General features: G+C 47.4%; 1 protein-coding gene across 2 annotated transcripts; it reads left to right on the top strand.

Moving 5' to 3' along the window:
* The first annotated feature begins 260 nt into the window (after positions 1-260).
* imp4 (IMP U3 small nucleolar ribonucleoprotein 4) lies at positions 261-25,818 on the top strand. 2 transcript variants are annotated; one of them, XM_059949588.1, is made up of 9 exons: positions 261-350; positions 2,604-2,712; positions 6,552-6,635; positions 8,677-8,786; positions 9,853-9,985; positions 15,853-16,007; positions 21,179-21,273; positions 23,022-23,095; positions 24,065-25,818. In XM_059949588.1, exons 1-9 carry the CDS (start codon positions 348-350, stop codon positions 24,175-24,177), a joined length of 876 nt encoding a protein of 291 aa, XP_059805571.1. In that variant the 5' UTR covers positions 261-347; the 3' UTR covers positions 24,178-25,818. The 2 variants fall into 2 exon arrangements, with proteins under 2 accessions (XP_059805571.1, XP_059805572.1); XM_059949589.1 differs by having other exon boundaries at positions 330-388.
* Positions 25,819-26,638: the final 820 nt, after the last annotated feature.

Raw genomic sequence — 26,638 nt, 5'->3', positions numbered from 1 at the left:
CGCCATCGTCTGCTGTCTCCCGCCCAGGTTCAATGAGAGCTGCTTCCTTCCCTCGGTGTTTTGATTCCCCGCCTCTTACTGCGGCTGACTAATGACCACGTCCCCTTCCTTGCTTCGCCAATAGAATCATAATGTTCTATAAGTGGCAGTTATTTACACCAATAGTTGAGCAGACATTGCCAGGTTTCTGACCAATCAGCGGACGCCTTTGCTTTGCCCGCCGTCAGCCAATAGCATACGCTTTTTTCCTACCGCCAATCCGAATGCTGGGTAGACCACGCAGTATCGCGAGCAACCATTGGTTCCGGCTTGTCCACCAGTGTTGGGATTAACGTGGACCGGAGAAGATGGTGAGAGGAGTTGGAGGACGAAAGGGACGGCGTGGAATGTGTGTGTGTAGGGCAGGGACGGAGAGGATGGGCCTGAAGGGGAAGTGACCAGGAGGAAGGGGCGAGGGAAGACAAAAAGTTCGGAGTGGAGGGGGAAGGGTGGTGGAGGAGGAAAAGGGATGGGGAGGGAAGGGGGAAGGGTCCAAGAGGAATTGGAAGGGGGAAAGGACGGGAAGGAAGGGAAAGGGAAAAGTAAAAGGATCGGAGAGGAATGGGAAAGGGAAATGGAGAAGGGTCGGAGAGGAAGGGGGAAAGAACGGGCAATACTTTGGTGTTAAGCACTTGAATAATGTTTAGCTGCTTAACGAGATAAAATCCTGTGGTGTTACAGGAAAAATACTGGCATAGATAAAGAAATGGCTGACAGGCAGGAGGCAGCAAGTGGGATAAAAGGGGGGCTTTTCTGGTTGGCTGCCAGTGACTAGTGGTCCTCAGGGGTCAGTACTGGGACCGCTACTTTTCAAATTATTAGTCAATGATTTGGGTGATGGAATTGATGGCTTTGTGGCAAAGTTTGCAGTTGATACGAAGATGGGTGGAGGGGTAGGCCTGGTGATTGCGGCAGGACTTAGACAAATTGGAAGAATGGCAAAAAAGTGACAGATGGAATACAATGTTGGGAAATGTATGATAATGCAGTTTGGTAAAAGGAACAATAGTGTGGACTATTATCTAAATGGGGAGAAGGTTCAAACAGCAGAGGGACTTTGCAGTCCTCGTGCAAGGCGCCCAGAGGGTTAATGTACAGGTTGAGTCTGTGGTAAAGAAAGCAAATGCAGCATTGGCATTTATTTCAAGGGGAATAGAATATTAAAGAAAGGAGATGATGCTGAGCCTTTAAGTCAGCAGCACTTGGGATAATGTAAATAGTTTTGGGCCCCATATCTCAGAAAGGATATTTTGTCATTGGAGAGGGTTCAGAGGAGGTTCACAAGGATGATTCCAGGAATGAAGGTGTTAATGTATGAGGAGTGTTTGGCAGCCTTGGGCCTGTACTCACTGGAATTTAGAAGAGGGGATCACATTGAAACCTGCGGAATGTTGAAAGGACTAGATAGGGTGGATGTGGAGAGGATGTTTCCTATAGTGGGAGTATCCAGAACTAGAGGGCACAGCCTCAGAATTGAGGGGTGACCTTTTAGAACGGATGTAAGGAGGAATTTTTTTAGCCAGAGAGTCGTGAATCTAGAATGCTCTGACACAGACTGCGGTGGAGGCCAAGTCCACGGGTAGATTTAAGGCAGGAGTTGATAGTTTCCTGATCAGTCAGGGCATCAAAGGATATGGCGAGAAGGCAAGTGTGTGGGGTTGAGTGGCATCTGGGATCAGCCATGGTGGAATGGTAGAGCAAACTTGATGGGTTGAAAGGGACGGGGGAAGGGGAGAGGGATAGGGGAAGGGACAAGGGGGAAAGGGGGAAACTGTGCATCTGAGCAGGAAATGTTTATACAACCTGGAAACTGCACGGCACTTTAAATATTTTTATTCATAATATGCATTCCAGAAGTATTTAGAATGACAATCGCAAAGTCCACATACATTTGATTTTATTTATTAATTAAAGATATGTTGAAACTTTTTCCTGTGGCGGAAATGACTAATACAAAGGGGCATAATTTTAAGGTAAACAACACACACAAAATGCTGGTGGAACACAGCAGGACGGGCAGCATCTATAAGGAGAAACACTGTCGACTTTTCGGGCCGAGACCCTTTGTCAGGACCAACTGAAAGGAGAGATACCAGATACCAATTTTAAGGTCTTTGGCAGAAAGTAAGGGGGTGGGGGGACAGGAATTTAAGAGGTAAGTTCTTTATGCAGAGGGTGGTGGGTTTTTGTGGAACGGTAGAAACAGACATTTAGGGACATTTAGAAAGCTCTGGACGATAGAAAAATGGAGGACTCCATGTGAGGGAAGGATTTGAGTGATCTTAGAATACATTAAAAGATCGGCACAACATCGTGGCTGAAGGGTTTGTACTGATGTGCTCTGTTCTTTTGCTCAAGTTTGGCCGGGGAGGAATGCATACTAAATGATCTCAAACTCCTAATGAGATGTAGCTGTCGTCGTGCCGTCTTTATAGCTGCATCGATGTGTTGGGTCCTGGTTAGGTCCTCAGAGATCTTGACACCCAGGAGCTTGAAATAGCCTGGAATTTGATTTTAAAATTTGACTTTGAGCTTTGTTCTGTGTTATCCCTGCCCCTGTTCAGCTGCGTCGACAGGCCCGGATGCGGAGGGAGTACCTGTACCGGAAGGCGCAGGAGGACAAGCTGCACCGAATAGAGGAGAAAAAGCTGAAACTGCAGAGCGCCCTGGACGGTGAGTCTCTGCCCGGAGGGTCCGCTCGCTGAGCGTCCCGGTGGACTTGAATTGGGTAGACAGCATCAGATGGTCACGGGGTCTGGCGGCCGAGCGTCATCACAGGAGGCACATAAGATTATCACTGTTGCGTATCCACGGGGCAGGAACGACAACAGGGTAGCTGGATTCCATACTTTTACTGATAAAATGTTCCTGACTGTACACTCTGCGTAACTTACAATGTGGGGGTGCCAAATCGGGGCCAATGGGATGAAGAGCATGTGCACTCGAAAGCCCACACCCAAAAGGGAGAGCCTCCTGTGTGGAGGGGACCCAGCTGATTCATCGTGCGATCAATCATCCATGTGTACATTCGCCAGATTCTCACAATTGATCATGATGCGGTGCAATTATTATCTGACAGTTTCTCGCCTTTTTCATATTGGTTGTTATCAGTCTTTGTTTTTTTCAATGATTCTATCGTATTTCTTTGTTCTACTGTGAATGCCTGCAAGAAAACGACCCTCAGGGCAGTATGTGGTGACGTAGGTTTATTATTAAACTACTCTGAGCTCCGATTGGAGTTGGTATGTAGTCTTACAGCTTGGAAACAGGCCCTTCTCAGCCATGCCATGTGGCCACCAGGGGCAAAATTAGCCCATTCAGTCCGTTGAGTGTGCTCTGCCATAGCTGATCTATTGTCCTCCTCAACCCCATTTTCCTTCCTTCTCCCCATAATCTTTAACATCCTAACTCAGGAAGGACCTAAGGTATAACTGAGGCTTGTAAGAACAGAACAGCAGTTGTCATGGAGGTTTTTAACTTCCACATAGATTGGGTGAATCAGGTGGTCAAGGAAGTCTTGAAGAGGACTTCATAGAATGCATTCGTGATGGCTTTCTTGACCAGCATGTTAGTGAACCTACAAGGGAAAATGTTATCTTAGATCTAGTCCTGTGCAGTGAGACAAATAAGATTAACAATCTTGTAGTCAGGGATCCTCTTAGAAAGAGCAATCATAGTATGATTAAATTTTGCGTGCAGATGGAAGATGAAATAGGTCTACAACTAGTGCATGATGCTTGAACAAAGGAGACTACAACAGGATGAGGGAGGAGTTGGCGACTGTGAATTGGGAGCACAAGCTATTTGGTAGGACAGTCGAGGAACAGTGGACTACTTTCAAAGAGATTTTTCACAGTGCTCAACAAAAGTATGTTCCAGTCAAAAGTAAGGACAGTCAGTGTGGGGAGAGCCAGCCTTGGATAACTAAGGATAGTATCAAATTAAAAGCTCGTGTGTACAAAGTTGCAAAGAGTAGTGGGAGACTAGAGGATTGGGAAAACTTTAAGAAGCAACAAAGAACAACTAAACAAGAAATCAGGAAAGGGAAGATAGAGTATGAAAGTAACTTAGCACAAAATATAAAAACAGATAGCAAAAGTTTTTATAAATATATAAAGCGGAAGAGGGTGGCTAAAGTCAACGTAGGTCCTTTGGAAGACGAGAAGGGGATATTGATACTGGGTGATAAGGAAATGGCTGAGGCGTTGAACGACTATTTTGTGTCGGTCTTCATGGCGGAGGACATGTCTAGAATGACAAAGAATGATGTTATGGACGAAATGGGAGGTGAGGACCTCAATAAAATCACTGTCACTAAAGAGATAGTGATGAGCAAACTACAGGGCCTGAAGGTAGATAAGTCCCCTGTTGGGGATGCATCCCAGGTTGCTGAGGGAATTGGCGGAGGTTATAGTAGATGCGTTGGTAATCATTTACCAAAATTCTCTAGACTCTGGGCAGATCCCGGCAGATTGGAAGAAGCAAATGTCATGCCACTTTTTAAAAAAGGATATCGCCAAAAGACAGGCAGCTATAGGCCAGTTAGCTTAACGTCTGTAGTTGGAAAATGCTTGAAGCTGTCATTAAGGAAGAAATAGCGAAACATGTAGAAAAGAGTGGTCACATTAGACAGACGCAGCGTGGATTCAGAAAGGGCAGGTCCTGTTTGACAAACTTACTGGAGTTCTTTGAGGACATAATGAGTGCAGTGGATAGAGGGGAACAGGTGGATGTCCCATACTTGGATTTCCAGAAGGCATTTGATAAGGTGCTGCACAAGAGACTTATAAATATGATACAGAGGCATGGTCTCGGAGGAAGTGTACTGGCATGGATAGTGGATTGGTTAACCAATAGAAGGCAGAGAATTGGTATAAATAGGTGTTTTTCCGGTTGGCAGTCAGTGGTGAGTGGGGTGCCGCAGGGGTCGGTACTGGGTCTGCAGCTGTTTACCATTTACATTGATAATTTGGAAGAGGGGACTGAGTGTTGCATAGCAGAATTTGCTGAGAGGAACAGCAAATTGTACAGAGAATGTGGAGAGTCTGCAGAGGGATATAGATCAGTTAAGTGAGTGGACCAAGGTCTGGCAGATGGAATACGACGTAGGTAAATGCGAGATCATCCACTTTGGAAGGAATAATAGAAGAGTAGGTTATTATTTAAATGGTGAAAGTTTGCAGCATGCTGTTGTGCAGAGGAACTTGGGAGTGCTTGTTCATGAATCGCAAAAAGTTGGCTTGCAGGTACAACAGGTTATTAAGAAGGCAAACGGAATGTCGGCCTTCATTGCTAGAGGGATTGAATTCAAGAGCAGGGAGATCATGCTGCAACTATACAGGGTACTGGTGAGGCCGCACCTGGAGTACTGTGTGCATTTCTGGTCTCTATACTCGAGGATGGATTTACTGGCTTTGGAGGCAGTGCAGAGGAGGTTCACCAGGTTGATTCCAGGGATGAAGGGGTTAACCTATGAGGAGAGATTGAGTTGCCTGGGACTGTACTCTCTGGAATTCAGAAGAATGAGAGGGGATCTTATAGAAGCGTACACAATTTTGAAAAGATAGAAGTAGGAAAGTTGTTTCCATGGGTAGGTGAGACTAGAACTAGGGGACATTGCCTCAAGATTCAGGGGAGAAGATTTAGGATGGAGATGAGGAGAAACTATTTTTCCCAGAGAGTGGTGAATCTGGAATTCTCTGCCCAGGGAAGCAGTTGAGGCTTCCTCACTAAGTATATTTAAGATACAGTTAGATAGGTTTTTACATAGTAAGGGAATTAAGGGTCATGGGGAAAGGGCAGGTAGATGGAACTGAGTTTATGGACAGATCAGCCGTGATCATATTGAATGGTGGGGCAGGCTCGATGGGCCGGATGGTTTACTCCTGCTCCTATTTCTTATGACCTACCAACCTCTGCATTAAATGTGGACTATGGTTTTTGCCAGCATTTGGCCCATATCCCTCTAAACCAGAGGTTCTCAACCCTTTTCGTGCAAAGGAGCCTTACCATTGGGCCTCAGGTTGGGAACCCCTGCTCCAAGCCTTTCCTATCCCTATACCTGTCCCAAATGTCTTTCAGATGTAATTCATGTCCCCACCAGCACTGCTTTCTTACTCGTTCCATGTCCCCACCACCCTGTTTGTGAAGAAGTTAACCCTCTGGTCCCCTTTAAATCTACCACTGCCTTGGTAAAACAGCCAATGTAATCAAAGACCCCTCCCAATTCAGATGTTTTCTCTTATTTCACTCCCCATGCCCCCAATTGGGCAGAAGATCCAAGCCGCCAGACTCAAGGACAGCTTCTATCCCACTGTTATCGGACTTCTGAGCGGACATCTTGTATGATAAACATGAAATCTCAATCTACTTTGTCGTGGCCCTTTGTTCCACCTGCACTGCATTTCCTCTCACAGTGGCACAGTGTATACTTTTTATTTTGGTAATAAATGTACCTTGAACTTTCTTTTCCTGGTGACGATGTTCCATTTTCCCCTTCCTCTCTGTTGCAGAGAATAAGCTGATCCCCACTGAACTGCGACGGGAGGCGTTGGAGCTGCAGAAGACATTGGAGTACGACGACGAAGGAGGCGAGGGTGAGGACGGCTTCCTTTTCCGTTGGGGTGATGGGGCATAGGATTGGGGGGGGTGGGCTGCTGCAGCAGGGGCAGAGAGACTGGGCAGTCTGAGGTTCTGAGGTAGGGGGAAGAGAGAAATCGTAGCAACTTCCTTACGGCAGGACGGCAGGACTTCCTTTCAGCTCAGGCGGGGAGGCTTGTCGATTCTGTAGGTGATGCTGCCTGTGAAACAACTGTACTTGTTCGTCAACACCATCAAGTAGCCCCTTTGCCTGGCGGCTTCAGCAAAACTCGCCTTCGGTTCTGGCCCCAGGACTATTTGTCACAGAGTCGTAGAAATGTGCAGTGCAGAAACAGGCCATTTGGCCCCTGTAATCTGTGCTGAAGCATTTAAGCTGCCTACTCTCATCGACCTGCACCCAGACCATAGCCCTCCCTACCTCCACCTATATTAAAGTTGAAATCGAGCTCACATTCACCACTTCTGCTGGTAGCTCGTTCCACACTCTCATGAGTAAAGTTTCCCCTCGTGTTCCCCTTTAACATTTCACTTTTCACCCTTACCCCATGACCCCTGGTTGCAGTCCCACCCAGCCTCAGCAGAAAAAGCCTGACTGCACTTACCCGATCTTTACCACTCATAATTTTGTATACCTCTACCAAATCTCCCCTTGATCTTCTACAGTTAAGGGAATAAAGTGCTAACCTATTCAAGCTTTCCATGTTACTCAGGTGACCCGGCAATATCCTTGTAAACTTTCTCTGTACTCTTTCAACCTCATTTACATCTTTCCTGTAGGTAGGTGACCAGAACTGCACACAACACTCCAAATTAGGCCTCGCCAACATCTTATACAACTTCAACATCTTTTGTACTGAATACTTTGTGTGGAGTTTGCACATTCTACCTTTGACCACTTGGCCGTCTATATCAAATAATTTCACAGATTCACCACCCTCTTACTGAGGAGATTCCTCGTCCCTGTTCTAAAGAAACATCTTTCTATTCAAAGCCTATGCCTTGTGGACCTAGACTCCTCCAGTATGGGAAACTTCCTCTACACAATCACTCTATCTCATCCTTTCAATATTCAGTCGGTTTCAGAGAGCTGCCCCTCATACTTGTAAACTCCAGCGATTACAGGCCCTGAGCCATCAAACATTCCATATATGTTAACCTTTTATTCCTGAAGTCATTTTCCTCTGGACCCTCTCCAATGCTAGCACATCCTTTTTTAACTGAGAGGCCTGAAGCTGTTCACATGCAGTCTGACCAATGGCTTACAAAGTCTCAGCATTTCCCATCTGTTTATCCATCTGAGTGTCTTTTAAATCGTGTACCTGCCTCAACCACTTCCTCTGGCAGCTCCATACACCCACCACCCTCTGTGTGAAAGAACCTGCCCCCCAGGTTCCTAGTAAACCTCTCCGCTCAAACCTGTGGCCTCTAGTTTTAGACGTTCCTACCCTGCAGCAAAAGGCTGTCACCATCCACTTTATCTATGTCCCGCATGGTTTCTCAACCTTACAAGGTCACCCCCTCAGCCTCCTTCACGCCAGGGAAAACAGTCCCAGTCTGTCCAGCTTCTCCTTATATCTCAAGCCCTCCAGTTCCCAGAAGATCCTGGTGAATCTCTCCCCCCACACCACCAGCTTAATGACATCCTTTCCATAGCTGGGCGACCAGAACTCTTAAAATGCTGGAGGGACACCGCCGGCCAGGCAGCATCAATGGAAAAGAGTAAATAGTCGACTTTTCTGGCCAAGCACCTTCATCGGGACTCGTAAAGAGTTGAAGTCAGAGCAAGAAGGTGAGGGGGAGGTGGGTAAAGATGTACAAGCTGATCGGTGAAACCGGGAGGGGGAACGGGCTGAAGTAAAGAGTTGAGAAGTCGATCGGTGAAAGAGATAAAGGGCTGGAGAGGGGGGAGGAGCACCAGAGGGAGGTGATGAGATGAGAGAGGGAAATGGGGTGGGGAGGGGGAAATTCATGGACTGGAAGTTCCTGCGTCTCTAGAGGCCAGGTCAGCCCTCTGTCACTGACCTCTGTCCCTTGCAGGAGTGAGCAGTCAGGTGGACGATGAGTACAGGTGGGCTGGAGTGGAGGACCCCAAAGTCATGATCACCACCTCCCGGGACCCCAGTTCCAAGCTCAAGCAGTTTGCCAAGGTGAGAAAGAGTGTACACGTCGGATCAGTAGTGACCCCGGTCTCTGTTCTTGTGCGGTGTCGGCACGTTCTCCCTGTGACCATGTGGGTTTCTCTCCCACATGGCCATTCTCCTCTGACCTCTCTCATTAACAAGGAGTTTTCACCCACAGAACTGCCGCTGTTTTTGTTTATTTCTGGCACCTTTCTCTGTAAACTCTACAGACTGTTGTGTGTGAAAATCCCAGGAGACCAGCAGTTTCTGAGATACACAAATCACCCTGTCTGGCACCAACAATCACTCATTTTATTTTTCAGTTCATTCATACTCATTCATTTAATTGTCCTGTGAGTTGCCCCTGAAATAGTAAAATCCACTGTGTGTTCAGGATCTTCCAGCGGCCCAGGTTCAATTCCCAGCACTGCCTGTCAGGAGTTTGTACGTTCTCCCTGTGGCCACGTGGATTCCTCTGGTGCTGTGGTTTCCTCCCACAGTCGAGAGGTTGGTAGGTAATTGGTCATTGTAAATTGTCCTATGGTTAGGCTAGGGTTAAATCTGGGGTTGCGGGTCGGAGTGGCTCGAAGAGTATGAATGAACTGAAAAATAAAATGAGTGACTGTTGGTGCCAGACAGGGTGATTTGTGTATCTCAGAAACTGCTGGTCTCCTGGGATTTTCACACACAACAGTCTGTAGAGTTTACAGAGAAAGGTGCCAAAAATAAACGTAAACAGTGGCAGTTCTGTGGGTGAAAACTCCTTGTTAATGAGAGAGGTCAGAGGAGAATGGCCAGACTGGTTCAAGCTGACACTCAAATAACGATGTGTTACAACAGTGGTGCGCAGAAGAGCATCTCTGTGCACAGAACACATCAAACATTGAAGTGGATGGACCACGGCAGCAGAAATCTCGGTGGCCAGTTTGTTCATTTCAGGAGGTAGCAGATAAAGTGGCCACTGAGTGTATATCTTAAATCTCCTCTGCCATGTCTCCAGCTTGGGGAGAAGCCCCACAGTTTTCCAGAAGTGAATCTAGTTTACTCTCCCCGGCTTTGATCCCTGAACTTCTCCCATGTATGTTTGTTTCAGGAGCTGAAGCTGATCTTCCCCGGCAGCCAGCGGATGAACCGAGGGAAGCACGACATCGAGGCCCTGGTGACGGCGTGCAAGGCCAACGCGGTGACCGACCTGATTGTCGTGCACGAGCACCGCGGCGTCCCAGGTCAGTGCACGGATGTAGTGGTGGGGGGGAGCACAGAAGGCACTAGAGTGTCCCAGTTTAGGGGACAGGTTATGTGGGGTGGGGTGGAGGGAGTGTTCTGTGGGAGGGGCAGAGCAGAGGTACATCTGGCAGTGTCGTATCCCAGGTTTGCTGATATAGAAGGTATAGGAGCAGAATTAGGCCATTTGGTCCCTGGAGTCAGCTCCACCATTTCATCATGGCTGATCTGTTTTTCCTCTCAGCCCCGATCTCCTATTCTCCCTATCCCTTCATGCTCTGACCAATCAAGAATCTATCAACCTCTGCCTTAAATATACCCAATGACTTGGCCTCCACAGCCGCCTGTGGCAATGAATTACAGATATTCATCATCCTCCAGCTGAAGAAAATCCTCGTCTCCATTCTAAATGGACGGCCCTCTATTACTTGGCTGTGTCCTCTGGTCTTGAGTTCCGCCACGATCGGAAATATCCTCTCCACATCTACTCGGTAGAGGACTTTCAGCATTCGATAGGTTGCAATAAGATTCCCCTTCATTCTTCTGTATTCCAGTGAGTACAGACCTGGAGCCATCAGGCACAGAGTCTGTTCATCTACAGAGTCATTCTTTCAACCTCCTCTGAACCCTCTTCAATGTCAGGACATCTTTTAGATGAGGGCGAGTGTTGGGTCAGCCTTGCTCTCTGGGACTGGGCCGCGGTCGGCCAGGCTGCAACACAACCTGAAGGAAATGCAAAGCAAGAAGTTGCAGGTTTAAAGCGGCAGGAGAGATTTAAGCTTCACGCAGAGTGTTGGACGTGGTGAGTGAGCTGACGGGAAGGGTGGAGGTGACCACAATCACAGCATTAAAAACTTAGTTGCAAAGCTGGGTGGAGAATGGTGGAAAGATAAAGATTAGCTTTATTTGTCTGAGACACACAGTGAAATAGGCCGTTTGCATCAATGACCAAGCAAGGCTGTTCTTCCCAAGTACTGATGTACACTACTGTGCCAAAGCAGTGACCCAGTCGATTTAAAGAGAGAGAGAACTTCGCACAGGTTGGGGAGAAGGGGTTAAAAAAGGAGCGCTTCGCACAGATTGGGGAGAAAAGTTTAAACAAGAAGCATTTCGCGGGGCTCAGCGCATGAGAATAGTGGGTATGACTGCGATGCCAGTTTTCTGTGCTGGGTGTCAGATGCGGGATGTCCGGGAGATTTCCAGTCTCCTCGATGGCCACATCTGCATCGAGCTGCAGCTCCTTAGAGGCCTGTGGCTTGTTGGGGAGAGCGAGGAGGTGATAGACAGGTGCTTACAGGCACCCCGGGGCCACAGGAGACTGAAAGTGGGTGACCCGTCAGCAGAAGAAAGGGAGGGCGTCAGGTAGTGGAGAGCACTTCTGTGGCTGTCCCCCTTAACAATAAGTACTCCATTTTGAGTACTGTTGCGAGGAAGGGAGCCTACTTGGGGGAAGCAGCAGTGGCCGTGCCTCTGGCACAGAGTCTGGGCTCAGAAGGGTAGGAAATGGAAGAGGATGGCAGCGATAATAGGAGACTCTATAGTTAAGGGGACAGATAGACGTGAAACAGAAACGGGGATGGTAGTTTGTTTCCCAGGAGCCAGGGTTCGTGATGTTTCTGAGTGCGTCCACAGTATGCTGAAATGGGAGGGAGAGATACAGAGGTTGTGGTACATATTGTTACCAACGACATAGGTCCTGAAAGCGGAATACAGGGAGTTAGGAAGGAAACGGAGAAGCAGAACCTCAAAGGTAGTAATCTCGCAATTACTGCCTGCGCCTCACGACAGTGAGTATCGGAATAGAATGAGGTGGAAGATAAATGCGTGACTGAAGGATTGGAGCAGGGATTCAGATTTTTTGGATCATAGGGGCAGGTGTGACCTATACAAAAGGACGGGTTACTCTTGAATCCAAGGGGAGGGTGGGCAATATCCTGGTGGGGAGGTTTGTTAATGCTATTGGCGAGGGTTTAAACTAGATTTGCAGGGGAGTGGGAACTGAAGTGAAGAGGCAGAGGATGGGAAGGTTGGAGCACAAGTGGAGACAGTTTGTCGGGAGTTTGTGAGGAAGGATAGGCAGATGTTAGAGCAAAGGTGCACTCAGCCTGATAGTTTGAGATGTATCTATTTTAATGCAAGGAGAATCATAAACAAAGCAGATGAACTTAGAGCGTGGATCATTTCATGGAACTATGACGTTGTGGCCAATACAGAGACTTGCAGGAGCAAGCAGTGTGAGTGTCTGAGTGTGCCAGGCTTCAGATTTTTCAAAAAGAACAGAGTCAGAGACAAAAGAGATGTGGGCGTGGCATTGCTAATTAGGGATAGTGTCACGGCTGCAGAAGCGGAGAAAGTCTTGAAGGGATGCTCCACTGAGTCGGTGTGGGTGGAAGTCAGAAACAGGAAAGGGGCAATAACTACTGGGAGGTTTTTATAGGCCCCCCGTCCCCAGTAGTAACAGGGATATCGAGGAGCAGATAGGGAGGCAGATTCTGGAATGGAGCAATAACAATAGGGTTGTTGTGATGGGGGATTTTAACTTTCCGAATATTGATTGTCATCTCCTTAGCAGATGGGGTGGAGTTTGTTAGCTGTGTTCAGGAAGGTTTCCTGACACAATAAGTAGATAGACCAACTAGAAGAGAGACTGTACTCAATCTAGTATTGGGAAACGAACCCGGTCAGGTGTCAGATCTCTCGGTGGGAGAGCATTTTGGAGGTGGTGACCACAACTCTTATCTCCTTCACCAGAGCGCTGGAGAGATAGGAGCAGACAATTTGGGGAAACATTTAATTGGGGTTGGGGGAAATATGATACTGTTAGGCAGGAACTTGGGAGCAGATGTTCTCAGGGAAATGCACAGCAGAAATGCAGCAAATATTAAGGGAATGTTTGCATGGAGTTCTGCATAGGTATGTTCCATTGAGGCAGGAAAAGGATGGTAAGGTTAGAGAACCATGGAGTCCAAAGGATGTAGAAAATCTAGTTAGGAACAAAAGAAAAGGTTCAAGAAACTAGATACTGTTAGAGCCCTAGAATATTACAGGGTTGCTAGGAAAGAGCTTAGAATGGAATTAGGAGAGCCAGAAGGGGCCATGAGAAGGCCTTGGCGGTCAGGATTAAGGGAAACCCCAAGGCATTCCACAAGTATGTAAAGAGCAAGAGGATAAGACGTAGGAGAATAGGACCAATCACGAGTGATAGTGGAAATGTGTACATGGAGTCGGAGGAGGTAGCGAAGGTACTTAATGAATGCTTTGCTTCAGTATTCACGAGGGGGAAAGAGCTTGTCGATTGTGGGGATGACTTTCAGCAGTCTGAAACGCTTAAACATATAGACATTAAGAAAGAGGATGTGTTGGAGCTTTTGAAAAGCATTAAGTTAGATAAGACACCAGGAGCAGATGAGATATACCCCAGGAAGCGAGGGAGGAGATTGCTCAGCCTCCTGCGATGATCTTTGCATCATCAATAGGGAGGTGAGATGTGCTAGAGGATTGGAGGGTTGCAAATTTTGTTCCCTGTTCAAGAAAGGGAGTAGAGATAACCCAGGAAATTATAGACCAATGATTCTGGCTTCAGTGGTGGGCAAGTTGTTGGAGAAAATCCTGAGAGGCAGGATTTATGAGCATTTGGAGAGACATAATCTGATTAGGGATAGTCAGCATGGCTTTGTCAAGGGCAGATCGTGCCTGATCGAGCCTGATTGAGTTCTTAAAGGATGTACAGAACACATTGATGAAGGTAGAGCAGTGGACATAGTGTATATGGACTTCAGTAAGGCATTTGATAAGATTCCCCATGCAAGTCTCCTTCAGAAAGTAAGGAGGCATGGGATCCAAGGAGACCTTGCTTTGTGGATTCAGAATTGACTTGCCCACAGAAGGCAAAGGGTGGTTGTAGATGGGTCGTATTCTGCATGGAGGTCAGTGACCAGTGGTGTTCCGCAGGGATCTGTTCCGGGACCCCTCCTCTTCGTGATTTTTATGAATGACCTGGATGAATAAGTAGAAACATGGGTTAGTAAATTTGCTGATGACACAAAGGTTGGAGGTGTTGTGGATAGTGTGGTGGGTTGTCAGAGGTTACAGCGGGACATCGAGAGAATGCAGAACTGGGCTGAGAAGTGGCAGATGTGTTTCAACCCAGATAAGTGTGAAATGGTTCATTTTGGTAGGTCAAATTTGAAGACAGGATATAATAATGGTAAGACTCTTGTCAGTGTGGAAGATCAGCAAGATCTTGGGGTCCATGTCCATTGGACACTCATAGCTGCTACGCAGGTTGACAGTGCTGTTAAGAAGGTATATGGTGTGTTGGCTCACTTGGAGTACTGTGTTCAGTTCTGGTCACCTCACTGCAGGAAGGATGTTTATATATATATATATAATGCAAAGGAGATTTACAAGGATGTTGCCTGGATTGGAGGGCGTACTTTATGAGAATAGGTTGAGTGAAGTTGGCCTTTTCTCCTTGGAGCGACAGAGGGTGAGAGGTGACCTTATCGAGGTGGATAAGATGAAGGGTATTCATCGTGTGGATAGCCTGAGGCTTTTTCGCAGGACTGAAATGGCTAACATGAAGGGGCATAGATTTAAGGTGCTTGGAAATAGGTACCGAAGGGATATCAGGGGTAAGTTTTTCCACAGAGAGTCGTGGGTGCGTGGAATGCACTGCCAGCGGCTGTGGTGGAAGTGGATATAATAGGGTCTTATAGATGGGTACATGGAGCTTTGAAAAATTGCGGGTTGTGCAGTAGGGAAATTCTAGGCAATTTCTAGATAGGTTACATGGTCAGCACAACATTGTGGGCCGAAGGGCCTGTAATGTACTGTAGATTTCTATGTTCCAAGTCTCGGGGACATCTATGTTGCTGGGCTGTCTAAAACTTTTGCACAGTACTGTATTTGTCAACGGGGAGCAGAGAGCAAGTTTGTAAATCTGGCAGGACAAAGGATGTTGGGAATGGCGAAGGTGGAGTGCTGTGAGTGTGGTGTGTGTCAGATGGCAGAGAAGGAGTGCCAGGGGTGTGGGGGAGAAAGGTGGCGCGGGTGTAGACACATTCAGACCTGAGACACAAGGCAAAGTCATTTGATTCCAAACAATCGGTTTAGTGATCATTACAGACTGGCTGTCTTGTGCTTCCCACTACCTCCCCTCTCCCTTCCCCTTTTTCCAACCATGATTCCCCTCTCCCTGTCCTTTTCCCGCTCTCAGTCTACAATGTTACCCATATCAGAATCACTCACATATGTCATGAAATTTGATTTTTTTTTGGTGGCAGCAGTACAGTGCAATACATAAAATTGCTACAGTACCGTGCAAAAGTCTTGGGCACCCCAGCTATATATATATGTGTGTGTGTGTAAGACTTTTGCAGAGTATAAGGATGTTTATACACACATTTTTAAGGATGCTTCCAGGACGAGGACCTGAGTTAGAGGGAAAGGGTGAATAGGTTGGGATTGGATAGAGGTATACAAAATTATGAGGGGTATAGATAGGGTAAATGCAAGCAGGCTTTTCCCGTTGAGGCTGGGTGGGACTAGAGCTGGGGGTTAAGGGTGAAAGGTGAAATGTTTAAGGGGATCCCGAGGAAGAACTTCTTCACTCAGAGGGTAGTGCGAGAACGGGACGAGGCGGAACGAGCTCTGAGCAGAACCAGCGGATGAGGGGTCGGTTTCAACGTTTAAGGGAAATTTGGATGGGTACATCAATGGGAGAGGTATGGAGGGCTAGGGTCCGGGTGCAGGTTGATGGGAGTAAGCAGAGAAACAGGGTCAGCATGGACTAGATAGGCCAAAGGACTTGTTTCTCTGCTGTCGTGCTGTCTCTGTGCATTATGGAACACCAATCCTCTCGTTGCAGATGGCCTGGTGGTCTGCCACCTGCCCTTCGGCCCGACGGCATACTTCGCTGTCTCCAACGTGGTGATGCGGCACGACATCCCCCGCCTCGGCACCATGTCGGAGGCCCACCCCCACCTCATCTTCCACAACCTGACATCCCGGCTCGGACAGAGGGTGAGTGCTGCACAAAAGCCCCTTTCTCCCTCGCTCGCGCCCTTCCTCCCCGCCACCCTCGTGCAGTCACGGCGACCAGTGCATCGTCCTCGCACCAGATGGCATTGATTCGCTATTCTCACATGTAGTGAAAATCACATTGCGGGTCAGTGCAACGTTATTACGGCTCTCGGAATCGCAGTTCGGCATTCAATCCCAGCATCCTCAGTGAGGAGTCTCTGCATTCCTACTGTGGTTTTCCCTGGGTGCCATGGTTTCCTCCCACATTCCCAACTACATACCAGGCTGGCCTAATCCAGGCTGCATCTCTGAGCAAGTACAGTGTCTTACATACGACAGATCAAATCATTACACACTATATCGAAATGAGAATCAGGTTTATTATCACTGACATATAATCGCAAGATCTGTGGTTTTGTGGCGGCAGTACTCTGAGGCCTCTGTCGGTCAGGGTCGACTGTGGATGTTGCGTCGTAGCTGTCTCGATACGCAGAGCTAGAGCCATGCGATGCGGGGAGCAAGCTGTTGCCCGTGCGGCAGGCGCACCCTCTCCACACATCTGGTAAAACCAGAGGAATGGCAGAGACCGACTCGGTTTGGCACCAGTGGCATCGCAGGAGTTGTCGCTCAGTGTTGAACTCAACGTCGGACTGCCTTAGGGACTCCCGAAGCCTTCCCCAGACCGTTCAGAAATCTGATCGCAGAGTGGAAGATGGGGTCCATGGTAGAGTCGCGGTTAATGCGGCACTATTCCAGCTTGGGCCATTCCGGAGTTCGGAGTTCAATTCTGGCGCCGTTCTGTAAGGAGTCTTTGTACGTTCTCCCTGTGGAATGCGAGGGTTTTCCCCGGGTGCTCTGGTTTCCTCTCTCGGTCCAAAGATGTACCGATAGGTTACTTGCTCATTGTAGACAGCCCTGTGATTTAGGTTGGGGTTAATTGGGTTTGTTGGAGTCACGCAACTCGAAGGGCCAGAGGAGCTTACTCCGCAGTATATCGCTAAATAAGTAAATTTCCGTTTTGTGTGTGTGCGTGTGTTTATCTTTAAAGCACACAAGCAGGATTGGGCCATTTACCCCAGTATGTCTGATGCGACATTCCATCAGAGCTGATTTATTATCCATCTCATCCCCGTTCTCCTGCCTTCTCCCTGTAACCATCGAAGTTATGAAGAACGAGTCAACCTCCGTGTATGCCCACGCAAGGATACTCTTCATACAGATCAAATCATTACACAGTGCATTGCTATCTCACAAAGATGCTCTGTATCAATTACAGCTTGGCCTTTGATACCGTCATCCTCTCAACACTCCCAAGACCAGAGCCTCAATACGCCCTTGTGCAATTGGATCCTGGATTTATATACTACAGTTAGTTGAGATTGGCAAAAACATCTCCTCCATAATCTGCATCAGCACAGGAGCACCAGAGGGTTGTGTACTTAGCCCCCTGCTCTACTCACTATGACTGTGCGGCTAAGATCAGCTCCAGCACCATATACAAGTTTGCTGATGACACCACTGTTGTGGGCTGTATCAAAGGGGGTGATGAATCAGGAGATTGAAATTTTGGCTAAGTGGTGTAATAACAACGACCTCTCAGTCAATGTCAATAAGACCATGGTACTGATTGTAGACTTCAGGAGTGGGAAACCAGATGTCCATGAGTCAGTAATCATCAGAGGTGGAGAGGGTCAGTAACTTTAAGTTCCTGTGTCACTATCTCAGGACCTGTCCTGGACCCATCATATAAATGTGTAGTGTGTAGACCTCCGTTAGACTTGATAGACCATGGATTTGCACCTTGGAAAGTTTCCAGGGTGCAAGCCTGAGCAAGGTTTTTTTTTAATGGAAGACTGGCAGTTGCCCAAGCTGCAAGTCTCCCCTCTCCACGCCACTAATGTTGTCCAAGGGAAGGGCATTAGGACCCATACAGCTTGGCACCGGTGTCATCACAGAGCAATGTGTGGTTAAGTGCCTTGCTCAAGGACGCACACGCAGCCTCAGCCAAGGCTAGAACTAATGACCTTCAGATAACTAGACGAACGCCTTAACCACTTGGCCACGCGCCAACACATCATATAAATATTTTTGTGAAGAAAGCAGAATATCAGTTCTACTTCCTCAGGGGTCTGCGGAAGTTTGGCACGTCATCAAAAACCTTGGCAAACTTCTATAGGTGTGTGGTGGAAAGTGTGCTGACCGGACGCATTACAGCCTGGTACAGGAACATCAATACCTTTCAGTAGAAAATCCTACAAGAGGTGATGGATTTGACCCAGTACAACACAGGTAAAACCCTTCCAACCAATTGAGCACATCTACGTGAAACGTTGCTGTAGAAAAATAGCATCCATCATCAAAAATCCTCACCTTCCAGGCCATGCTCATGTCTCGCTGCTGCCATCAGGAAGGTGGTACAGGAGCCTCAGGACTCTCATCACCAGATTCAAGAACAGTTACTACCCCTCAATCATCTGGCCCTTGAACAAAAAGAGATAACTACACTCATTTAAGGATTATTTCACACTCGTTATTTATTATTATTTATTTGTATCTGCATTTGCACAATTTGTTTACAGTTCCTGATGTTTACAGTTACTCCTCTATAGAATTGTTAAGTACGCCCACAGAGAAAGAATCTCAGGGTTGTATGTGGTGACGTATGTGTACTCTGATAATAAATATTACTTTAAACTTTGAATTCAGAATCAGGTTTATTATCACTGATCTACATTACTGTCCAAGTGTTAGGCATATACATATCTAGTGAGGGTGCCTCACTGTTGTAATAATTTTATGTATTGCACAGTGGTGTTGCCACACAAAAAAAACATTATTTCATGACATAGCTGAGTGATGATAAACCTGATTCTGAGAGAGGGAAGGGGCAGGGAGAGAGGATTCATGGTTGGGGAAGGGAGAGGGGAGGGAGTGGGAGGGATCCTCCTTTGCCACCTGTCCCACACCCCTCCCGCAACACTACACCCTCACCAGTCCCAACATACTTTGCTTCCACCAGATTTACAAACTCGCTCTCCACTCCACGCTGACAAATGCAGTACTGTGCAAAGGTGTTAGCCACCCTGGACTAATCTGCCTATGACTTTTGCACAGCAGGAACAGAATTGGGCTAACCGGCCCATCAAGTCTGTTCTACAGTGGATGGGTAATTGTCCCCCTCTACCTGATTTTCCTGCCTTTTCCCCATTACCCTTAATGCCTGACTAATAAAGAACCTACTAACCTCCAATTTCAATATACCCAAATGGCTTGGCCCCCACAGCCTTCTGTGTCAATGAGTTCCACAGATTCACCACCCTCTGGCCAAAGAAATTCCTGCCAACTTCTATTCTGAGGCTGTGGCCTCTGGTCCTAGACTCTGGAAACATCCTCCCCACATCCACTCCGTCTAGGCCTGTCAATATTCAACCCTCATTCTGATGAGCTCCAGTGAGTCCAGGTCCGGAGCCCCCAAACGCTGCCTTCGTTACATTAACCCTTTCATTCCCGGGATCATTCTCGTAAGCCTCCTCCGGACCATCTCCAATGCCAGCACATCCTCTCAAGGATCGACTTTTATTTGCCATATGCATTTCCACGGATTAGAAGTTTCTACAGTGTATTGCAACAAAAAAAATGACAACATTCCACCATTATAAAGTAAAAGGGATTATGTAAAAATGTTCTTAAGGTGCATATGTGGAATAAAGTGTACAAAAGTGTTGGGTACTTGTCGATGTGGAGCAGAGAGTGAACTTGTAAATCTGGCAGGAGCAATGGATGTTGGAAGGAGGGTGGAGGACCGCGGGAGGGGTATGGGACAGACAGCAGAGAAGGAGTGCCAGGGGCAGGGAGGTTGGTGTGGGTACAGACGCACCCAGTCCTGAGACAACAAGCGACTTCATTTTATTCAGAACAGTTAGCTTATTGATCATTACAAAATGATGCTTCCCTCTCTCCCCTCTCCCTTCCCCTTTTCCCAACCATCATTCCTGTCTCCCTGCCCCCTTCCCACTCTCAGTCCACAACAGAGACCCAGATCAGAAACAGGTTTATCGTCAGTTGCATGTGTCATGAAAATTGCTGTTTTTATTTTTGGCTGGAGCAGTTCAGTGCAATACAAAAACAATTCCAACACTACTGTGCAAATGGGTGGCGGTATGGTGATATGTCTCTACTAAAGGGGGTGTAAGATGGTCTGACCTGCAGGTTACCCTCCTTTCCGTGCCCCCGCCAGATCAGGGCAATATGAAGCCATGGGAACAGGATGGTTGTCTGAGCAGGTTATGCGACCACTGACACTGGGCAGGCAATCTCTGATGAGAATTGATAATGGCTGGGGTCACCCATCTTGTAAAGACACTGCCCAGAAGCAGCCAATGGCCAACCATTTTGCAGGAAAATTTGCCAAGAACTGTAATGGTCATGGAAAAACCATGATCACCTAGGTCATATGACACAGCACATAATGACATTTACATGTATTGGGAGTTTGCTGTGGTGTGTTTGCGTAACTTGCAACATTCAACAATTAAAAAGTTAAGTTACATAAAAATAAGTTAGATGTTAACGTATGTATTTGAAATAAAATGTGCGTAAATACATAAATACCAGCATGTACCTACAGTGTAAACAGCTTTATAAAAAAGTGGTTTAGCAGAAGGAGAAATCAAATCGATTTCACCCTCCAGTAAAAAATTCTCTTCTTCCCCCACCCCACCCCCCCCAATCTTCCTCTATTGTCCACTCTCCTTCCCTGCTTATTACTTCCCTCTGGGACCCCTCCTTGCCTTTCTCCTGTGGTCCACTCTCCTCTCCTATCAGATTCCTTCCTCTATGGCTGTTGACCTTTCCCACCCACCTAGCTTCGCCTTTCACCTTCCAGCTACCCTCCTTCCCCTCCCCCCACCATTTTATCCTGGCATCTTCCCCTCTTCCTTCTCTGTCCTGAGGAAGTTTCTCAGCCAGAAACGTCGACTGTTTACTCATTTTCAGGGATGCTACCTGAGCTGCTGAGTTCCTCCAATGTTTTGTGAGTGTTAAAGTAGCTTAAAGTGTTTCCACTGCAGTAGCTGTCAACCTCAGCATGGCATCCTGGTCCAGGAGATGTCACTGTGTGCAGAGTTGTACCACTGTTGGCTGCTGAATTCCACTGCCTTCTTGTGCCGCAGGTGTCCAGCATCCTGAAGTATTTATTCCCAGTCCCTAAAGACGACAGCAAGAGAGTGATCACATTTGCAAACCAAGACGACTACATCTCCTTCAGGTACGTTCGGAGCCCAGGCCCTTCAGCCCGTCATCCGCTCTGTGCAGTTTTGGTCACGTACCTGCAGGAAAGACGTAAATCATTTTTAAAGAGTACAGAGAAAATTTGCAAGGATGTTGCCAGGTCTGGAGGACCTGAGTTATATGGGAAGATTGAATAGGTTAGGACTTTATTCCCTGTGGAAGATTGAGGGGAAATTTGATGAAGGGACACAAGATTATGAGGAGTAAACGCAAACAGGTTTTGTCTACTGAGGTTGGATGAGACTACAACCAGAGGACATGGGTTAAGGGTGAAAGGCAAAAAGATTAAGGGGAACATGAGGGGAAACTTATTCGCTCAGGATTGTGAGAGTGGAGTGAGCTGTCAGCACAAGTGGTCCATTTCAACATATAAGAGAAATTTGGATAGGGACATGGTTGCGAGGGGTATGGTCCCAGTTCAGGTCGATGGGAGTAAGCAGCTTTAATGGTTCAGCCAGGAATAGATGAAAACCTGCTTCTGTGCTGCGCTTTTCTACGACTCTGACCTTCAATTCCCTGTCTGTATTGTTGATTCTGCTCTGTTGCTTCGGGTTCTTGCTGTGCTGGTGTTCCTTTCACTGCTGGCGATAAAGGGGCTAGGATAGAGAAAGAGATGATGGGCCAAATAGCTACCTGCTGATCTAAGAGGGAGGGCGAATGGGGAGCTGGAAACGTGCCTGTCCACAGGCCTCGTTACCCTCCAGCATCCACAATCTCTGCTGTCACTCTGGCTTTGGAGGCGGTGCAGAGGGGGGTTACTAGGTTGAGGAGATCATCCCAAGAGAAGAGATTGAGTCGCCTGGGACTATGGACCATGAGACGTAGGAGCAGAATTCAGCAGTTTAGCCCATCGAGTCTGCTCCGCCATTCCATAATAGCTGATTTAACCCCCAATCTCCTGCCTTCTCATCATATCCCTTACTAATCAAGAACTGTTCACCTCCACTTTAAAATATACTCAATAACCGAGCTTCCACAGGTTCAGCACCCTCTGGCTAAAGAAATTCCTCCTCATCTCTTTTCCGAAGTGAAGTCCCGAGACTGTGCCCTCAGGTCCTCGACTGCCCCAATATAGGAAACATTCTCCGCACATGTACTCTATCTTCACTGGAATTCAGAAGAATGAGAGGGGATTTCGCGGGAACATATAAATTTATGAAAGGAGTAGATGGGATAGGGGCAGGCAAGTTGTTTCCACTGGTAGGTGAGACTAGAACTATGGGACACAGCCACAAGATTTATGGGAGTAGATTTAAGGCAGAGATGAGGAGGAACTGCTTTTCCCAGAGAAGCAGTGGAAGCTGCCGCATTAGATACACTTGGAGCCCTCTTCATTATGTACCTAATAAAGTGGCCTCTGAGTGTATATAGATAAATAAAACACAAAAGAAACATTGGTACATTAAACTGGAAAAAAAATAATAATTCTGTAACTCAATCCAACAATCACGAGATGGATTGTGAGGTCAAGAATCCATTTCATCATACCTGGGACCGTTGAATAGTCTTATAACAGCGGGGTAGAAGTTTTTTTGAGCCTGGTGGTAATGTGCTTTCAGGCCTTTGTATCTCCTGCCCAGTGGACGAGGGTGATAGATAAATGCCTGAGTGGAAGGGGGGTCTGCAGTCACCAAGCCAGTATGACGTGGAGGGAGACGCGGGTTTCCCCAACTGTGCTATTGCTTGCTCACTTTGGAATTAACTGCCAGTCTTGCTGCTCCCCAGGCACCACGTGTACAAAAAGGTGGATCACAAGAATGTGGAGCTGTCCGAAGTGGGGCCCAGGTTCGAAATGAAACGTAAGTATCTCCTCCCCGTGGCCACAGAACACTTGTCGCTGGCGATAGACGATAAGGAGGAATATGGAAATAATTCAGAAGCTCAGGCGGTCAATGGCTAGGTTGAATTGTTCTCCGATCTTGGCAATTGACTTGATGAAGTAACATCATCAGTGCGTTGTTGATTGTGGTGTGTCCTCCGAATAGTCGGCCTTTACGTGCTCTTCAATCAGCTGACTGGACGTCATTTCTGGAATTTCACCTGCATTGGCTCATAAATAGGATCGAGGTCTGCGTGTTTGCTCACAAAATTCTTCATGGAAAATCACGCCTCGAGAATTCCCCCGGATCCCGCGTGTTCGCTCGCACCACGACTTTCACTGCTGCCCAGTTGATGACCACATTGCACAGAATTCGCCACACAGCCAATCAGCTTCCCCCCACCCCACATTGACATCCAGACAGTATGTAAAGGCCAAGCATTCAGAGGACACGCCACATTCAACGGCACGCTGACGATGTCTCCTTCTGGTGATGAAACGTTGGTGAGTAAATTGCCAAGCTCGGAGAACCCAACGCAACCAAGGTGGAATATTGACTGTGAGGTCAAGGGTCCATCTTATTTATGTTAACCATTTACTACTCTTATAACAGCAGATTGGTGGCTGTCCTTGAGCTTGGTGGTATGAGCATTCAGACTTTTATATCTTCTGCCCACTGGGAGAGGGGAGAAAAGAGAATGCCCAGGGTGTTTGTGACTTTGATTCTGCTGGCTCTGCACCGGGGAGTTGGGGGGACTGGCTGCTGTTCAGTGGTTTGAGAAGCAAAGTGGACTGATGAATTTTGCAGTGTCTGAGGACGGACCTGACTGGGTTTGAAAGGCTCTTGCTCAGTGTCCCGGTAACTGCCTGAGGTTTTGCCACCTTTTGTGGGACTAGTCAGAACCAGGTGAACCCTGTTGCTCAGTTGCACCTTCTGCCCCCTCTGCAGCGTACCAGATCAAACTGGGGACCCTGGAGAACGAGCGAACCTCGGAGACGGAGTGGTGCTGGCACCCGTTCACGAACACGGCCAAGAAGAAGAGGTACCTGAGCGTCGAGTGAGGTGAGGCAGGCCAATTTGGAGCGGTCAGCATCTGTGGGGGAAGAGGCACGGCCGACGCTCCCGCCTGCTGCGTTGGCCACCACTGGACTTGACGGCCAAGGCTTCCTCCCAAAAAGTTCTTTCTAACTGAGAGAACTCTGCCAATGTCCAATAAACCAGGACCTGCACTGGTTGCTAAACCAGTTCCGTTTTTTGATCTTGTTCACCAGCTCAAGTTGCTATAATTTCTACTGCGATGTTCGAGTGGACTCCCAAGATTTCGACTCAACAATGATGAAGAAACATTGCAACTCAGCAACGAAGTAGAAATAATAGTGAATTTCAAGAAGGTGGGAGGACATCAAGCAGGGATTCCTGACTCTCTGCCGCCAGTTTAAACTGGCTCACCCTCCTTCCCCTTCCTGAAGTCAGCGATCTGCTCTTCAGTCTTACTGGTGTCGGTATTGTAGGGGCACCACCCACTGGGTGACCTGTCTTGCTCCTGTACTCTAACTTGTCACTACCGGTGGTTGGTCCAACAACACTGATGTCATCGGTGATTTGTAGATGGCACTGGAGCTGTATTTACCCGGCAGGGGTTCCCAGCCTGCCCTGCTTAATGGTCCATGGCATAAAAAAGGTTGGGAACCCCTGGTTTAGCCCTACAGCTGTGTGCGTGTACATACAAACCGGAGGGAGCAGAGTGGCGAAGACCAGCGATACTGACTGTGCTCCACACAGAATGCTGTCTGCTCCCTCTGGGCATTCCCCCATCATCCACAGTATCGCCGATTTCTCTCTCTCCCCCCCCCCCCGGCTCCATTCTAGCCCAGTAACGATGAACCACACAATCAGTGCCTGTAAATCAGCCGCCTGGTGAACCATTTCTTCGCGTGGACTCAGCAAAAACACGAGGCAGCACCAACTACTTCAGAGATTCAAGGTACATTAGCTATCAAAATACGTATGCAGCGTACAACCCTGAGATTCGTCTTCTGACAGCCACGAAACAAAAGAAAACCATGGAACCCGTTCACAGATAAAACTTCAAACCCCCAGCATGCAAAATGAAAAGAACAAATCATGCAAATGGCAAAAGAAGCACAGAATATAAAACATCAAATCACAAATTCAGTGAAACAGTCCAGGAATGTCAAGTCTCGGTTCAGATCTGTTCAATCCAGCACTGTGTTCTTTGTTAACAGCAGTCCGTTCCAATCAAAGTTGCAACAGCTGGAAGCCAGAAACACATTGTATCATGAGCTTATCATGTCCAATAAAACCGCATCAATTAAACCTTGCCCAAGACACAACTATTTACACTGATCTCCTTTTATTCCCTCACGTTCATCTCCCTCCCCACTCTGGGGTTGGAAGGCAATTACCCCACGCTGCCCGATGCACTAACTGGACAGAATCAGATTCTTTGGGTAGATCAATAAAAGCTTACTGCCATGTCTAGTGACTCCTCTTGGTCACTAGCATAAGGTTCTTCAAGAATCAGGATTGTTTCTTGTAATTCTGCACTACACCAGCAAGATGATTCAGTGCCTTCGTTACAGGTTGGATGGGGCTAAGACAAATCCCTGATGTTTGATGACTGTTTAAAACATCCTAATTCTTTTTTGTAAGCAATCTTAATAAAATAGCCCCATTTGTTATTGGTTGCCGATTTTTTTTTTAATGTCTCTGCTTTGTCGGATTGGGTGCCAAGGACTGTCCGGCTGTTGCATCGTGGGGTTTGGGAGGAAACCGGATTTCCGGGGAGGTGAGGCAAATGTCAGAAGTCAGGATCTTTCCCAGGTCACCACAACATGGAGGATTCGGCACTGCACACTGCATTCTGTGCTGTCCAGGAATGAAAGGGTTATCATATGGGCAGCGATTGAAGTCTCTGGAGTTTAGAAAAATTGGGGTGGTGGGGTAAATCTGCTTGAAACCTATCAAATGTTGAAAAGCCTTGATAGTGTGGATGCTTCCTATAGTAGGGGAGTCTAGGACCAGCGGGCACAGCCTCAATAGAGGGATGTCCATTTAGAACAGTTTAGGAGGAATTTCTTTAGCCGGTGGGTGGTGAATCTGTGGAATTTGTTGTGACAGGCAGCTGTGGAGGCCAAGTCACTGGGTGCATTTAAGGCAGGGATTGACAGGTTCTTGATAACCAAGATATCAAAGATTATGGGGAGAAGGCAGGAGAATGTGGTTAAGAACTTTTACATCATAGCTGATTTATTATCCCTCTCGACCCAATTCTGTTTTCTACTTGTGGCAGTTGATGCACTTAATATGAACTTCTGCTTTAAATGTGCCGAATGACCTGGCCTCCTCAGCCATCTGTGGCAATGAATTCCATGATTCAACACCCTGTGGCTGAAAGAATTCTTCCTCCTCTCTTTTCTAAAGGGATGTCGTTGTATTCTGAGGCTGTGCCCTCTGGTCCTGGACTCTCCTACTGTAGGTAACATCCTTCTAGTCCACTTT

This window comes from Hypanus sabinus, chromosome 24, assembly GCF_030144855.1.
Source record: "Hypanus sabinus isolate sHypSab1 chromosome 24, sHypSab1.hap1, whole genome shotgun sequence".
Lineage (NCBI taxonomy): Eukaryota > Metazoa > Chordata > Chondrichthyes > Myliobatiformes > Dasyatidae > Hypanus > Hypanus sabinus.
This window is presented reverse-complemented; position numbering and strand designations above follow the sequence as displayed.

Excerpts from the sequence above, each read along its gene's own strand:
- imp4 (XM_059949588.1), top strand. Across the intron at positions 9,986-15,852 it reads CGAGCACCGCGGCGTCCCAG|ATGGCCTGGTGGTCTGCCAC; the intron begins GTCAGTGCACGG and ends CTCTCGTTGCAG. Across the intron at positions 21,274-23,021 it reads GACGACTACATCTCCTTCAG|GCACCACGTGTACAAAAAGG; the intron begins GTACGTTCGGAG and ends GCTGCTCCCCAG.